Source organism: Tinamus guttatus, unplaced genomic scaffold (assembly GCF_059628265.1).
Source record: "Tinamus guttatus ecotype Peru unplaced genomic scaffold, ASM5962826v1 Tinamus_guttatus_pri_ptg000782l, whole genome shotgun sequence".
Taxonomy (NCBI): domain Eukaryota; kingdom Metazoa; phylum Chordata; class Aves; order Tinamiformes; family Tinamidae; genus Tinamus; species Tinamus guttatus.
The window spans coordinates 736,950-752,068 of NW_028289316.1; the positions used below are offsets into that span (position 1 = coordinate 736,950).

The window sequence follows — 15,119 nt, forward strand, 5'->3', positions numbered from 1 at the left end:
GTTTTAATAATAAAAGAGCCACAGTCTTACAGGAGAGGGAGTATGCTTTATAATGTATGCTGTGAGTCTCCAAGAAATACATTTGCTTCTAATGTGAGTCAGAAGGTACTTATTTTATGGATGTTGCATATAAGAACTGTTGGCAGTAATTCAAACTCTTATAAGTTTGGGTTAATATCGGGTATGATTTGTTTTAGGAATGTTTCTACAGGTTCTATCAAGACTTAAGATAGTTTTAAACTTACTTTTCCTCTGTGTACCTGAAACTATAAATTGAAATGTGAGGGAATTAGACTAAATTCATGGTTACCAAACCTCATGCACATTCCTCATGTATTAAGTTTTGGGGGACTTGTTCCTTTTCTTTCCATTAAAAAGCAAAATCCTGTGAAGAATGCATGATTTTCATAGAAAAATCTACTTTCAAAAAAAAAAATCAATTTGTTCATTGCCCAAGTCCTTTTGAATTATGTCAGTCTTCACTAGTCAAGAAGTGACAACCATCAATTTTGTTAGTCATTTAAGTGACGGCCTACTCTCAGATTTTCATTCTCTAAATCCTTAAGACTTTTCTGTCAAAATCTGTGTTGCAGCTTTTGCAGAGAGTTCCCACCTAATTAAAGTATAAGTTTGAAAATAAGTTGTCTTCTCCACATTTAGCACTGGTTCAGCTCATTCCTGAGCACTGTGTCCAGCATACAGCCTACAAGTCAGGGAATATGCTAGAAAATTTTGATACAATTCAGAGGAATGTATGAAAGTGACTGAAAATTTGGAAAACAAGTATTGCATTGACATGGAAGAATATACATTTACTTTACCAAGGAAGATGTTACAGGGTCATTCAGCTTAAAAGCATCTAAAAGGGAACAAAAAGAGAGGAGAGAGAGGAGAGTTTAAAACAGAAAACAAAGATATTAGAAAAAAATAGTGGTGGGAAGCTGAAACCATGCAAAATGAGAATCAGAAGCAAGCTGCAAAGTTATGATTCAGAATAAGATAGGAAAAACTGTGACTGCTTCTTTATGCTTTTAAATCGAGATTACATGCTTTTAAAAATGCATGGTGTATTTCAGCCATAGATATTCTATTTAAAGAAGAAGATATATCTAGAAGACTCTGGCTTGTGTCATAGAATAGACCAGATTAACATAATTTTCCCTCTGTCCTAAAGATCTATAATTTGTTGATTGACATTTTCTCTAATATGACACTCTACAGTAACAATGCAGTAATTTAAGTGTGGATCTTTTTTTTTTCTTCCTATCTTCCGTTATGTTTTATTTGTTTTGCTGGCCCTGCATCTTCCATTCCTTTTCTTTTTGGTTTGTTTTTCTTTGTTTCTTTCTTTCTTTCACTCCAGGAATTGGTCAAGGGGTCCCAGTGGTGGCCCTCATTGTGGAAGGAGGTCCTAATGTTATCTCCATTGTTCTGGAGTACCTGCGAGACACTCCTCCCGTTCCTGTTGTGATATGTGACGGCAGTGGCCGAGCATCTGACATCCTTGCCTTTGGACACAAATATTCTGAAGAAGGAGGGTGAGTACTGTGCTAGTGAATGTTCCTTCTTGATCTGCAGGTTCAGCCTGGTGGTGGCACAGAGCCCAGGAAACTCTCAGCAAAACTAATCCCTTCCTCATACGGCAGTTTCTGTCATTGATATGGATAAAATATTGAAGGCATAAAGTCCAAGAAAAGAAGAAGTTAAATCAAAACTAAGGAAAGTCCTCAGAATAAAACTATCTAAGTTTAATAATAATAATCTGCCATGGGAGATAACTCAGCGTCAAGTATGTTGTGTAGCATCTGGCATCTCATTCAAAGGACATGGGAAGTTATTTTCACTGCATCCAAAGCTGTCTTAGATATGATACATGTGATAATATAGCATTCTGCTATCTTCAGGTTTCAGGCAGGCCTACCTAAATCACCATGGTCCCTCAAAGTTCGTATAAGCTAGTTTGTATCTGCCTTGTCCTTTGGGCAAGATTCTCTGAGCTTATCTATATTCACACTACGACTTTTTGTGCACTGATCTTTATTAGCCCTCTTGCACCTTTCTGTGCAAGCTCAAGGTGAGGAAAGAATTTTATTGAGTTTGTATAAGGAAAACTCAGGTGTGTTTTTGTTGAATAACCCTGTATATACAATTTGCAAGATCCCAACTCTATGTTATAATTAAGTGACTAATGTTTGAAATATGCTTTTTCTCTACCCACAAATAGGTATGCAATCAAGGTAGAGCAACAATTTAACACTCAACAATTTAAAAACAACATATGAAGATGGAACCAAAATCCACTCAGATACAAATTACTACAAGCTAATTCGTGCCTCTTCTTTCCAGCTGACTTCACTGACTTGCACAGATCCAGGCTTCACAGGGAGAAAACACATTTTTTTATGTCAGCATATGTAAATACAAGTATTCAGATCTACAATAGAATTATGCAAATGATAAAACATGAATACTCATTGAGCTCTAATCTAGCATTTATTTTGAAAATAAATGTAATCATGAAGCTTCCTTAATTTAAAACTCTGATTCCCTGAGAAGCAGTTTTAAGCTACCTCACTGTTTATACCTTTAAGAAAACCTTATCCAAAGACATTTTATACCTTTGCTTCATTTGTACCTGTGTTTCTGTCTACCTTCTCTGTGTTCTGATATCCTGAGGAAAAAGAACACAACAAAAACTAACTAGAAAACAGTTTATTTCACCATCATAAACTCCTATCTATAAGAAAAGCAAATACTATTTGTTGCAGGCAGAATGAGCAAATGTTTTCTTATCTAAGATGCCCAAGCTTGGCTTCTTAAAAGCTACTATTCTTTTGTCTGCAATTCTTTCCAGCTGAAGTTTTCCAGGTTTTGCCTGCAATCATAATATCATATGGGATAAAAACCTTTGGGCTGCTCAGGCTGCACTAAATAATATGTGAGAACATCTATGTTTTTGTCCCACTTCTGAAAAAAACAGTCTAAAATACATATTATTTGAAATGAAACACCAATATTATTTGTATTCATAAGAATATTTTACTTAAATACCTTACAGTTCATACACAGAGTTGGTACTTTCCCCTCTCTGATTATATTAACCTACTTTTGAGTAATGTTTAGCTATATGAGGAGAATACAGTATAATTGGCACATTGACTGAATTCAGCTACTAGTTTTGTCTTTAGAGGCAATCTAAGTAGGTTACATGAAACTGTGTCTATTAGATGATAAATTCATGTAGCACATCCAAATTGCAGTCAAAATTTAATTCTCCAGTTCTCCATGCAATCAGAATTAAAGTAAAAAAAAAAAAATCCCTACTTTAAATCTGGCTTCTGGCTGCAAATCAGAGTTGTCTCCAAGCTGTACTGTAGCTTCTCATTGCTATGCATGGGGTATATGATCTAAATCACTCAAAAACCCCATCACACATGGCAACAACAGGCTCTGCATTTGAACATCAATATTGCTGCACTGTTTTTTTAGTGTCTTAAATTTTCATACAGTATGTGCAAGAAGTTGACACATTTTCTATATATACTAAAGAATGTGTGCATTTGTGTGCTAAATATTGCTGTAAGTTTTCAAGTTTATTTGAAAGTTTGTTTTCATGGGCATAGAACTGGTCCTTTATGTTGGGTTTCATAGAACTGTGCTCTGCCTGCCTTCTATCCTTGTTTATCCTTCCCAATCAATTTCACATAGCTGGGGGAAAAAAAAAATCTGATTTATGCAAGGTGAAGTACCCCTATCTGCAACATGAACCCTTGTGCATCCTTGAAGACCTGAGATTAGAAGCTGGAAACTGCCTTATTTTAAGACCTTACTTTAGGTTTCTTGCAAAATAAACAGTTACTCAGTACAACATGAGAACATTTCACAACATCAGATTCCCAGTACATAATGCAACTTCAAGTAAAGCTTTACTGGCTGCAGTGCAAGGAGAGTCCTCCAGCATACTGTGGTGGTCCAAGACAGAACCATGCAGAGAGCAGTGCTGGCACTGACTTGCAGTGGTGTTGCTTGCAATGGAGGGTAAAGAAATAGATCAGAAGGAACAGCGTAGCATACCTAAAAGTAAAGACACCCTTAAAGGTCAGTCTGAGGAATAAGTGCGTTTCCTCTCTCAGAAATAGTCTATTCAGCTTGGTGGGAGGACTGCAAGCACGAAGTGAAGCACTTTGTACATATGCAGTGTTTGAGCATTACAAATATCGAATATGGAGTATTAATGCATTTTTTTAAAGTATACTATAACCAAGTTTACCATAACCAAGTTTACCATACATTGGTATGGTAAGCATATGTTTTGTCTTGATCCCCCAAAAATGAAGAGAACATTCAAGAATATAGAGGGTGGTTCCCTTTCGCTACAAGCAAAAGCCTCAGTAGTAAGCCTTATTCCCATTACCCTTTACATCTTCTTACTTGACAAACAATTTATTACTAGAAGATCATATAAATGAGAAATAGGCTTAAATGCCACCTTCCTTATGTTGCAAGGCAGACAGACTTTGTGGCTGATTATCAGTATTACAGTCCCTAACTAAAAGGCCAAGATGATAGTGTCTGGTATAGCTACTCATTTACGTTAAATAAATAAGTAAATAAATATTGACGTGCTGAGAACATAGGAACTATCATAAGTCCCTAAATTTAGTCCCCTACTAAGCACCAAACTATGAAAGTGAATGTGCCTCCTCCACACAAACCAAAAGTATTTTTGACTGTATAATCAAGGACGTCTTCTTGTTTCTCTTTCTTGCACACAAGCACAAGCTGAGAGTAAAATAACTGTAAAGCACCACTATTTATAGAATCATTCAGTAGTAGTTTTTAATCCTCAGTGAATTTTTAATTACATGCTGAATTTAAAAAGAGAAAGATGAAACACTAGGTTAAAGATATGTCACATCTTAGACAAATATTTCCTTACAGAATGGGAAATGACTTGCAATATACGAATCCTGTCTCCCAGCTGAGTTTATAGTGCCTTAGCTATTCCATCAGTTCTATCCTGCAAGCATGAGAACCTTAAGGAATTGAGTTCAGTGCAATAAAAATGTACTTCTTGCCTGATGTTCATAACGAAACATATAAAACATTCTCTCTGCTTTAAATGAGCTATACACCCTCTTGTGGGACTCATTAGAGATTGCCTTTCAATTGATCTGTCTGTATCTCTCCCATGGCATAGCTTTTAGGCTTCATAACCAGAGCATAAGACTCAAATATAATTTAAAAAAAAAAAAAGGAGTTTTTTTCACTTTGAGTAAAAGGGTTCATAATTTAGGTAGAATATCTTTTATGTTCATCATGATGTTTAGTATTTCATCTGAATTATTCTGTAAGATTGTTTCCACATTGCATATATTTAAATCAGACCCTTTTTCTTTTGTACCAAACACTTCGCAAAGCAAAAAACTGCAGAGAAAGAAGTCATTCATTTGTTGAAATACAGCCAGCTCCCTTCTGTTGAGGGTATAGCTCTTCAATAAATAGAAGTCAAGCAAAAATAGTCTTGAAAAACAAACTCCCATGAATAACTTCCAGTAGCATCTCTTCTTCATTAAAACACCTAGGAATCACCATTGTTTGAATGGAACTTAGGAATTATTACGTTGATTTTCTCTTTTTTCCTCAGAACAATACTGTGTAAAATATGCAGATTTCAAAGATATGAGAAATTCAGTCAGTCCCACTGAACTGCATAATTATGCCTTCTTTACAATTCCAACTATAATAAATATCAACTGATCTTCTGGCTGTGTTTCTTACACTTGGTAAAAATGCAAATCATAGTTAAAAAATAAAACACTTTCAGTTTCCTATAAAGGAGGACAAGGAAGAGTTTTCACACCACAAAGATATTTTATGTATAAACTTTCATTATCCTGAATAAAAAGAATAATAATAAAAAACAAATAAGATTTCAAAAATGAAAACTCAGAAATAAGTTGTATTCAATTCATTGAATCACTGAATGGAAGAGTTTATTTAGAGAATTTCAAAGCCTTTCAGTATCAGCCAGTTAAAGAGATATATCTTGAACTTAGAAATCTGATTAGAGCATAATCACTATACATCTCCAATATGATATGCAACTCCAGATCTCTAGAGATAAATGACTAAATAATTTAGGAACTGGCTATAGACCAAATCTTTCAAATCCTCTCCAAATCATATCCCATGAGCCTGAAAGACAGAGATGTTGATGAGTGGAGTGTCTATTATCTACTCAACATTGGGCTTGACTTCAAAAATTATTTCTTTCTGAAAATGGAGGATGCCAAAATGCTGTCATCTGTCTCTCTGGGATCACCTGCAGCAATCAAAGGAGTCCTGCTTTGTGTTAAATTTTCCAGAGTATTTCAGACAGAACTAGAATGAAGCTTTATTTAAGCTTTATTTAGTTTGTGACTCCAGTTTGAGGATTCACTCGGTCAATAAAAAGCACCCTCCAGTTTCTCTTCTGGCAGGATTCTAACATCAGCCTTGATGATCTAATGCCTTTCAAAAAGCATAATACTGGCACCTTCACAAAATAAAACCAAAAAAAAAAAAAAAACCACTCTTTTCACTTCTGACCAGATGTTTTCTGAAAGGAATGGAAACTTATGAATATAGTTCCAGATTGGTTGTCAGTTGTTTGAAATTAGGTACCTAGATCCCATCAAAATATAAGATGACAACCCAGCTTTGGAAATAAATTAGTTGGTAGCTAAACTTACAGAGAATCGCCTTATCTTATGTAGGCAGAGAATGAAAGAACAGCTTTTACTTATGTGGGAAAAGTAAAGAACAAGTTGAATTGTTTTTTATAGAAAAAAAATCTAGGAAGAAGCAAGCTACCTGCAGAATTGCTGCCAAGACAAATTTAAAGAATTCAGGGAGTCTGGTCACCAAAATGGCCAGAACAGATACACTGCGAATTATTTCCTATATCACAGCCTACAAAAATGATGATAAAAGTTCTATTTTTATTTGACGCTGATTAGATATGTGAAATATGTTAAATATGAAGCGTACAGTTTTCCTGTGCTACGGGAAGGAGTCATCACAGAATATTGATCTGGTAAACCGAAGTGCATGATGCCAATGAGCCTTATGCTTATGGAGGCTTATAACATGTGGCAGAGGTTGCTCTCGTACTTTGATATAAAGTGCTGAGCATCTCCTATGTTTTAGGTAAAAATTAAAATCACAAGACTCTAGTGTCAATCTCTTTTCCTAACCTAAAATTAGGAATCTGTGATATTAAAATGCATGTTGCAAGTTGTGTGTGTAGTGAATATAGTTGTTTTTGCCTAATAGATTGATCACTGAACCTCCTCCAAGTTGTTTTGTTCACAGTGGTCTGTCAAGTTACCTGTTTTACATGCATCAAGTTTGATATATGCGCCACAGATTTAGATATTTTTAACAACATGGTGCAGATTGCATTGACCCCATCTGGATTACGTAATTGGGATATTTGATTTTGGGGCTTCTAATTTTAGTAGATTCCTACATAATTCAGTCTTGATTTCAGTTTCTACAATGTTAAGTTGGCTATGTACACTTTATTAGAAAGTAGTTTTGTAGTTTTGATTATAACTACACAAAACATCACAAAGACAAGCAGGAAGATAAAACCTCCTGTAGAGCTGAGACATTACTATATGTGCTTTATAAGCTAGAAAAATGCATAGGTCAAATGGTGACAACAAGCTTATGAGCAGTGATATTTTGACATGCGAATCCCTCTAACTAGGAACTAACTTAATTGTGTGGATTTTTTAAAATAACTCTGTTGCTTTCGCATAGATTTTGCTTCACAAGCTCTTTAAATTTATGATGTGATATTGCTTCCCATAGCTATAATTCAGGGGAAAAAAAACCTGATGGCTGCTTAGGAAGCCTTGGAAGAAAACTGTGAGGAGTTAATTGTGCTTTCACTCTATGCTTGTCACATTAAATTTCTCTTGCTCTATGTGCATTAGCCTTAGAGAAAGCTGCTTGTATTAAATCAAATACAGCATTTGGGTTCTACAATGAGCGGTATCTCAAGATCCTTGGAAACACTGTAAAATCCTTCCCTGGTTCAAGCTTCTGATTTCAAATGCTTCCAAGCATATATACTTCCAGTGTTTCCAATGGAAATAAGAATTTTATTTAAATCTGTTTTTTAGGACTTTCTAGCTGTTTTTTCTTTAATTCAGTCCTCATGACTGTCCCCTTTTCCTTTGCTTAGTTTGAAGAATGGAAAAATGCCTAGTTTTGAACCACTTATATTTACAGGAATGCCTCAAATATTTCAAACTGGGGGGGCCTTCACTGGTTGTAAATGCAGGATGCTCTTAAAGGCATCAGTCTTTCCAAAAAAATTCCCTCAATGAGAAGTGAAGCCCTATTTCTGCCTGTGCAAACAGATGCATTAGATGCAACTTGGGTTTCAAAGGACTATGACAACTTCTTTCATATTTGCACGTGCTTGCAGCATCCTTCCTTCTGAACAGTAGGTCAAATTATATTTCTTGCTGCCTTTGCTGTGCCCACTAAGAGGGCTTGGAGTTTCTGTCAAACTCATCATATGCCACCTTTTTTATGAGAAAAGCTGGTGATTTAGGGGAAATGAGTGCTTACACAGCAAGTGAGCTGGAAAAACAGTGTTGTTGCTTTTCCAGCATTCCAGGGAAAGTACAGTGGGGGCCATACCTCTCTTCAATAAGAAGTGGATATACAGAGAGAAACTCCTTAAGGGTAGTTCATAAGCATGCAGAAAGAACAGTGATCTGTGGGGTGTTCTAAAAAGCCACTTTAATCCTAGCAAATTGGCATATGTTTTGCAGGTTTCTTTGTGGGGTAGAAACCTATTGAAGATATTTACACCCACAGTCCAATTCAGTGTGGAGAAACATATGCACCCGATATGTCAATATATGTTTTTTCCTCTCCATCCCTTTTCTATACCTCTTTCCTATCCCCATTAACTATCCTGTCTGAGGATATGTTTGCTCTAGGTGTGATAACAAGGTATTTGATTCATACCTGAAATTAGGCTTGATTGTGAATATCCTGCAGTCTCATTCAGGCTTCCTTGCTCCAGAGAGGCTCAGGTGACATTTTCCAGTAGTATAAAATAAACAGAGCTTTGGTCTTTATTATCCCCAAGCAGCTGCCATAAGTAAGCACTGATTTTTGGATACTGCCTTGCTTCTCTTCTTTTTTTTTTCAGTTGCTGCAGGACTTTAATCATAAAGCTGTGTTTTTCTTCTATTATATGACTGATGAACATTTACTGATTTTCATATCCCCAAATGATTAACATTGATTTCTCCTTTAAATCATTCTGACTCAGCTAATTTGAAAAACTGCTGTAGTGCAGAAGTTTTCGCATTTCAAAGGATACATGTTCTAAATTATTGAAACTACTAATTTGTAAGACATTAAGAATAGCAGTGTTTCCTCTTGAACAGTCTTGATGATTAGGCTGCCTTATATCAAGGGCTGTAGTTCAGTTACTAATATTCCACTCCTTTCTGCTGTTGGCCCACTTTTTGCAAGTGCTAACATTAGCACTTAGGAGGCACATTAAAATGTTTACTCTGTAAACTTCAGGAAGTTCAGCATAAACAAAAGCCAAAATGGTTTCTTTTGGTGGTTTCGGAGCAGGACAATAATCTCTATTCCTTTTTTCACCTTATATCAGAATTGCTAGAGGAATTGGTTAATGGTTATTGCTAAAGCCAAAATCAAAAATACTGACAACAGAAATACCCTCGTTCCACAAAACAAATTATGAGTCCTGCTAATTCCCTGATAGAAATGAGTGTCCAGCACGTAAACTAGATGTGTTAATGTCCCTCAAATTCCAGGCAAACAGTGTAGTTCTTGTTTTCATTAGGAAATCCCACATGGTTGAATAACCTCATGTCATGCAACTACTGGGAATTGAAATAAAAACTTGCGGGATGAGAAGCCCCAACATACTGATCAACATATTTCTCTAGAACAATGTTTTCAAGTTTGTCACTGGTGCTTTCTGCAATTCCAACTTCTGGATCAACTTTCAGTGCTTTGCTATCTAACTCCTACTGATTTTACAGCTTTTTCCATTAGCATCATTTCTACTGTCCTTTTTAGTAACATAATTTTGCTTTTTCTCTTGTATTTATTTTTTAATTTCAGACTTATCAATGAGTCCTTGAGGGACCAATTGCTAGTTACCATCCAGAAGACGTTCACGTATACCCGAACACAAGCACAGCACCTCTTCATTATCCTCATGGAGTGCATGAAGAAGAAGGAGCTGGTATGTTCAGACCTTAGCTGAGAAGAGAAAGCTCAATGTCGTATTTTGATCGAGTCTTTCTAATCACTACATTAGACCTTTGTTTGCTTTAATCTGTTTCCTAATTTAAGTGAACTCCAGCAGTTCTCCTCCCTCTGTAAATTCTCTTTCATTTACTTCGACAAGACAAAATATAGCTCATAAGACATGGATGTTATTACTTTTCAATCATCCCCAGCCATATTGTGATTAAAATTCTGTCACTTTCAATTACCAAAACCCTTCAAAGAAAGTATAGTTGCATATCTGTCATTGGATTCATATTCTCAACATACTCCAGAGTGTGTTTATGCAAGTATTATTAGGGCTATTATTTTACTATGGAGATGTGTGAAAGGAAAGGAAAAGAGCTTGTCTCCAGAGATCCTATTCTGCAGTGTCAGGCTATCTCTTCACTTAAACTTTCTGGAAGAACACAAGTTCTTTCAATAGTTTCATGGATAAGGCTGCTTTTGCAAAAGCAAAATCATGTTTTAAAATGGTTGGAATTACATTCTAGTAGCTTTTATTTCTTTCAGACTGACTGAGTAGACATGTCTGGATTTTGTAGCGTAATCCTTCTTCTCAGATCTGTTTTCTGTTCATATGAGAGCTCCCTTAAATTCCAGGTTGTTTGCAGCCTGAAACACTTTGTGCAGAGTAACTTCAAGAGAAAATATTGACTCATATTTTTTACAAGTGTTTCTTTTTCTGAAGTTTCTTGAGTACTCAAAAACTTTGTCCTCTCTTGCGCCTTTTAATTTCAGTTAAAATTAGGACATGGAGCGAATGATAACTCTGAATGTCAGCATAGTAATGGCTGGGAACAGTTAATAGGCAGGCTGGTCCTTTCAGCCAGACCTTTAGCCAGAGCAAAATAGCAGAATATATTCTTTTATATGATTTAACTTGCTAAGAGTACAGCACCCTGGTTCATTCATCCATCAGAAAGTACCAGCCTTCCTCATTCATGGCTAGGCATTTATACATACCATAAGCACATGACTTAGCATACATATATTTATAGGGTATACACATATATATACTGCATACATACCATAAGTATGTAAGACCGTAGCACATAAGCACCTTTGGGTTGCCCAGGACAACCTTTGCAGGAAAGGTATATTAACAACTTGGGGCTTCACTCTGCCTTTGCACAGAAAATGATTGATGGAGCTGATGTAGGCATTTGTCCATTTATTTGCATCCCCATGGACTGTTTTCTCCCACAATCATAATTCAAATGGAAAGCTAACTGTGTGCCTCATATAGCTTTGATGCTGTAAATGGGTCAGCTTATGCTAATATTTTTAATAATCATAATGTACATGTACAGGACCTACACAGGAGGGAAGAAGGAATTAAAGAATAAAGTAGGCAAGTGGGAAGAGAGAGAGGGAGGGAAAGAAAGAAGAAAGCAAGAAATCAAGGAAGAAAAAAATACATAGAAAAATAGAGAGATATCAATTTACCAAGACCCAGGAGAACATGCAGTTCTAGATTATTGCAGGTCTCAAATTCTAGATTTAGTTGTCAGACCTTGAACAAACTATGCCATTGCAAACTTAACTATGGAGCTTTCACCTGCGGTAACCAAATCAGGATTTTTATTCCAAGCAAGGTAGTTCATTTATTAACAGCTGTTTTTCAGATGTGTCACCTCCATCACCACATATGCTGCTCAGCTACCTCTTCTGTGAAAAGTCAGCAGCCAGGAGATGATTTGCTCATGGTCAGGTGTTTTGAGCTTCAGTTTGTAACACTAGCCCAACTATATACTAAAGAAATATATTAAAACAGATGTTTCTTACAGGTATCTCAGTTGCACTCAGAGAGTGCAAAATTAACAATGAAAAACTGAAGAGATTTTCTGCCTGCAGTGTACTTTTTAAGCTAATAGTGTCCTTTAAGACTCATGATGATATAAACAAACTTAGAAGAATGACCGTATTTGTAATGATGAAGGTAGCATTGCCAGAGGAGTCAGACAACCTTGGAGGCATGAAGTATTCCCAGGAGTGAGTGAAGGCTTCACCAGCTCTGCACTGCCAGATGTTTCATGTCTCCACATCTACTCTAGCTCTTCTGCTTGCTCTGGCTTGACCTTCTGATTTTGTCATGCATAAAACAAAACACTACTTGCTGAACTGACATTGTCATTGCTCACATCTTCCCCTTCCCAAATCAAACAAATAGAAGGAAGATGCAAAAGACTGTCTCTTATTAGAGCATAGCAGCAACCAAACTGATCTCAGCTATTTTTCCTAAGTTGATAGGTCCAATTTCCTAGAATGCCTGATTTTGTGGCTGCTGAATTCGTATGTAGCAAAGTAGACAGCACGGGAGAGACATGCCATATTACAGTGTGCCGCTAAACAAATAAATACAAATACGTACAGACAAGAAAATACTTTTGCAGTAAAATACATAAATACAGTTTCATTACAGACGTGCAGAGGAAATTTCCAAAGGAAAAAGAGAAGGCAAGTTTGTCTGAGGAACAGAATAAAAAATCTACACTTGAAAACAAGATTTCCTACTGTATCTACTGAGAATACATAAACAAATGGTATCTCTTTTATTAACCTAACAGAATCGCAGTGGGCAGGAGAAAAGCTTAATCATTACAATGGTTACCTCTTTTGGAAGAAATGTTTCTTATTCTGACATACTCACAACTACTTTTAAAGAACTGAATTGTATGCCTTCCTGTTAGATGTACATTGTTCATTTGCTGAAGGGTAAGTTCTTTTGCTGAAGAAAATCTGAGTACACAAACTGGGTGGCAGGGTGAGGCTGTAGCAGATGAGAGATCTAAGTCTGTTAGGTTTGCAAAGCAAAGCAAATTTCACCTCTCTGTTTAATGAATAAGTTTGATTACACTGCAAACTTAGCTGTGTTGGCATTGCATGCCCCAAGCTTATGATCAGAGATTTGTTTGAGCTTAGAGATGTACATCTTATAAAAAAGCTATTAAGAATTAAATAAAATGTGGGTGTTTTTACATATAACTGTATACTTTAAGGACAGGAGAGTGGCCTGTATATGATTTATGGAGATTCACTACTGTTACCCATACAAGGAACTCTTAAAAAATATTAACCCCAAATAGCTACTAAAATAAGAGCATGAAGGCTCAACACACTGCAGGAAGTAGTATCATAAAGCCCAATCAACGCCTTTCTTCAGGAATTACTATGAGCACTTTTTCCCTCTGTTCCCATTTCTTCCATGCAACTTCAGAACAAGCTAAAACAGGAAATGCCACCTATTGAAAGACAATGAAAACTAGAATTTTTCATGAGACATTTGTATTTCATATTAACTAGTCCAAAAGCACAAAAAAAAAAAAAATAAAAGGACTTCCATGAATTTATAAGGAATGACAAGAGAGTGAGGAAAAACAAGACTCTCTCCAAGGCTGTTCCCTGATCTTTCACTGTTTTTCTGAACTCAGCACATGAAGCACAGGCAAGAGTGTTCCCTGAGGAGTCAACACAGCAGAGACATCGCTGGAGGCCTTGCTCAGTCCTGTAGTAAAGCAGCAGCTGAGGAGGGAATCCCTGAGGCAGCAGAACAGGAGAAAATTCTCTTCAGACAATGTCTGAACGCGTGTTGAATTGGTTATACTGCAGAAGTCTGTTTTCAGCTTTACAGAGGAGTGGAGTCTTTTTCTGCCTTAATAAATAAGTAAATTAGCCTTCTTATCTGTTCAAAAAGACAGTAATTTTAGTTTGTGTTAGTTTGTGCTAAAATACATTTCAGGAGCAAATACATTTCAGGAGCACTAAGCCAATTTATAACTCAGACTGACATAGGACTTCCAAGAAAGTGACTTCTTGAGTCCCTGTGCACAGAGCAGGGAGAAGAGGAAGAGGGAGCTTCCTTGGGCAGGCATGAGGAAAAGCCCCTTTATCAAGCCAGAGAAGTATATCCCCATGCTTGCTGCAGTGAGATACATTTGTCATAACAGTAGTGCTTGGAAAACAGTGGTTTCAGAGTGAATAAACCTAATCTTGTTCCTATCTGATGGACAGAAATATTTACCATGAATCAGGAAAGGTGCTCTTTTAGTACCTTAGTGATTAGAAGATAGCACAAGCTATATCAGTGGTAAATACTATGCATGTGCTACTGGCTGGTAAAGTGTTTTCTTTATTGTTACCATGATAATTTTCTGCTAACTGCTTGAAATTCCAATTACTACGTTAAATAAATTAAATGTGTAGCTGTCTATAACTCCACCACAGGATAGGTTCAAAGAAGGAAGAGACTGTAGATAGTGGGCATATGTTTATACACACTAAGACGTTTGCACGCTCAAAGGAAAACAGAAGCCTTCTGTTTCATGCCAGCAAGTAGTAGATATTTTTCCATTGCCCGTCCTTTCTCTGCTATTCCTGTGGCTCAGTGCAGGGTCACCACAACAGCCATGATTGCTGTTTGGGTGTAACATAAAACTTACGACTATTCTATTTTGCTGAGAACATGGTGATAGTTTTTTCCAGACTAATTCGTGACTAACTTGGAGTTCTGGTACTGCCAAAATAAGTAAACTAGGTTTCATGTTGAAGCAGCTGGATGCTGATGAAATGAGCTGATTTGTTTGCTTGTTTTTAAGAAATAAAGGTTTTTCTAATTTTTATGATCTGCAGACTGTCAAGAAGCTGTCTGAATTTAGTTAGGCTTTGCCATTGACTCCACCAAGAAGAAAATCTGATACTAGGACCAGGTTTTTGTGCCTTTTGCTTCAGTAATCCTGAGAACAAGTTCCACAAGCAGAACAGCTACTTGTATCAAA

General features: G+C 36.4%; 1 protein-coding gene across 1 annotated transcript in view; it reads left to right on the forward strand.

Annotated features, from left to right (window-relative positions):
- TRPM3 (transient receptor potential cation channel subfamily M member 3) overlaps positions 1-15,119 on the forward strand; it is a gene marked incomplete at its 3' end in the record, with an annotated part of 112,919 nt that overhangs the window by 39,211 nt on the left and 58,589 nt on the right. The window contains exons 7-8 of the mRNA XM_088537472.1: positions 1,364-1,538; positions 10,174-10,297. Coding sequence (XP_088393598.1) covers positions 1,364-1,538; positions 10,174-10,297 — 299 coding nt within the window. The remainder of the gene's footprint in view (positions 1-1,363; positions 1,539-10,173; positions 10,298-15,119) is intronic.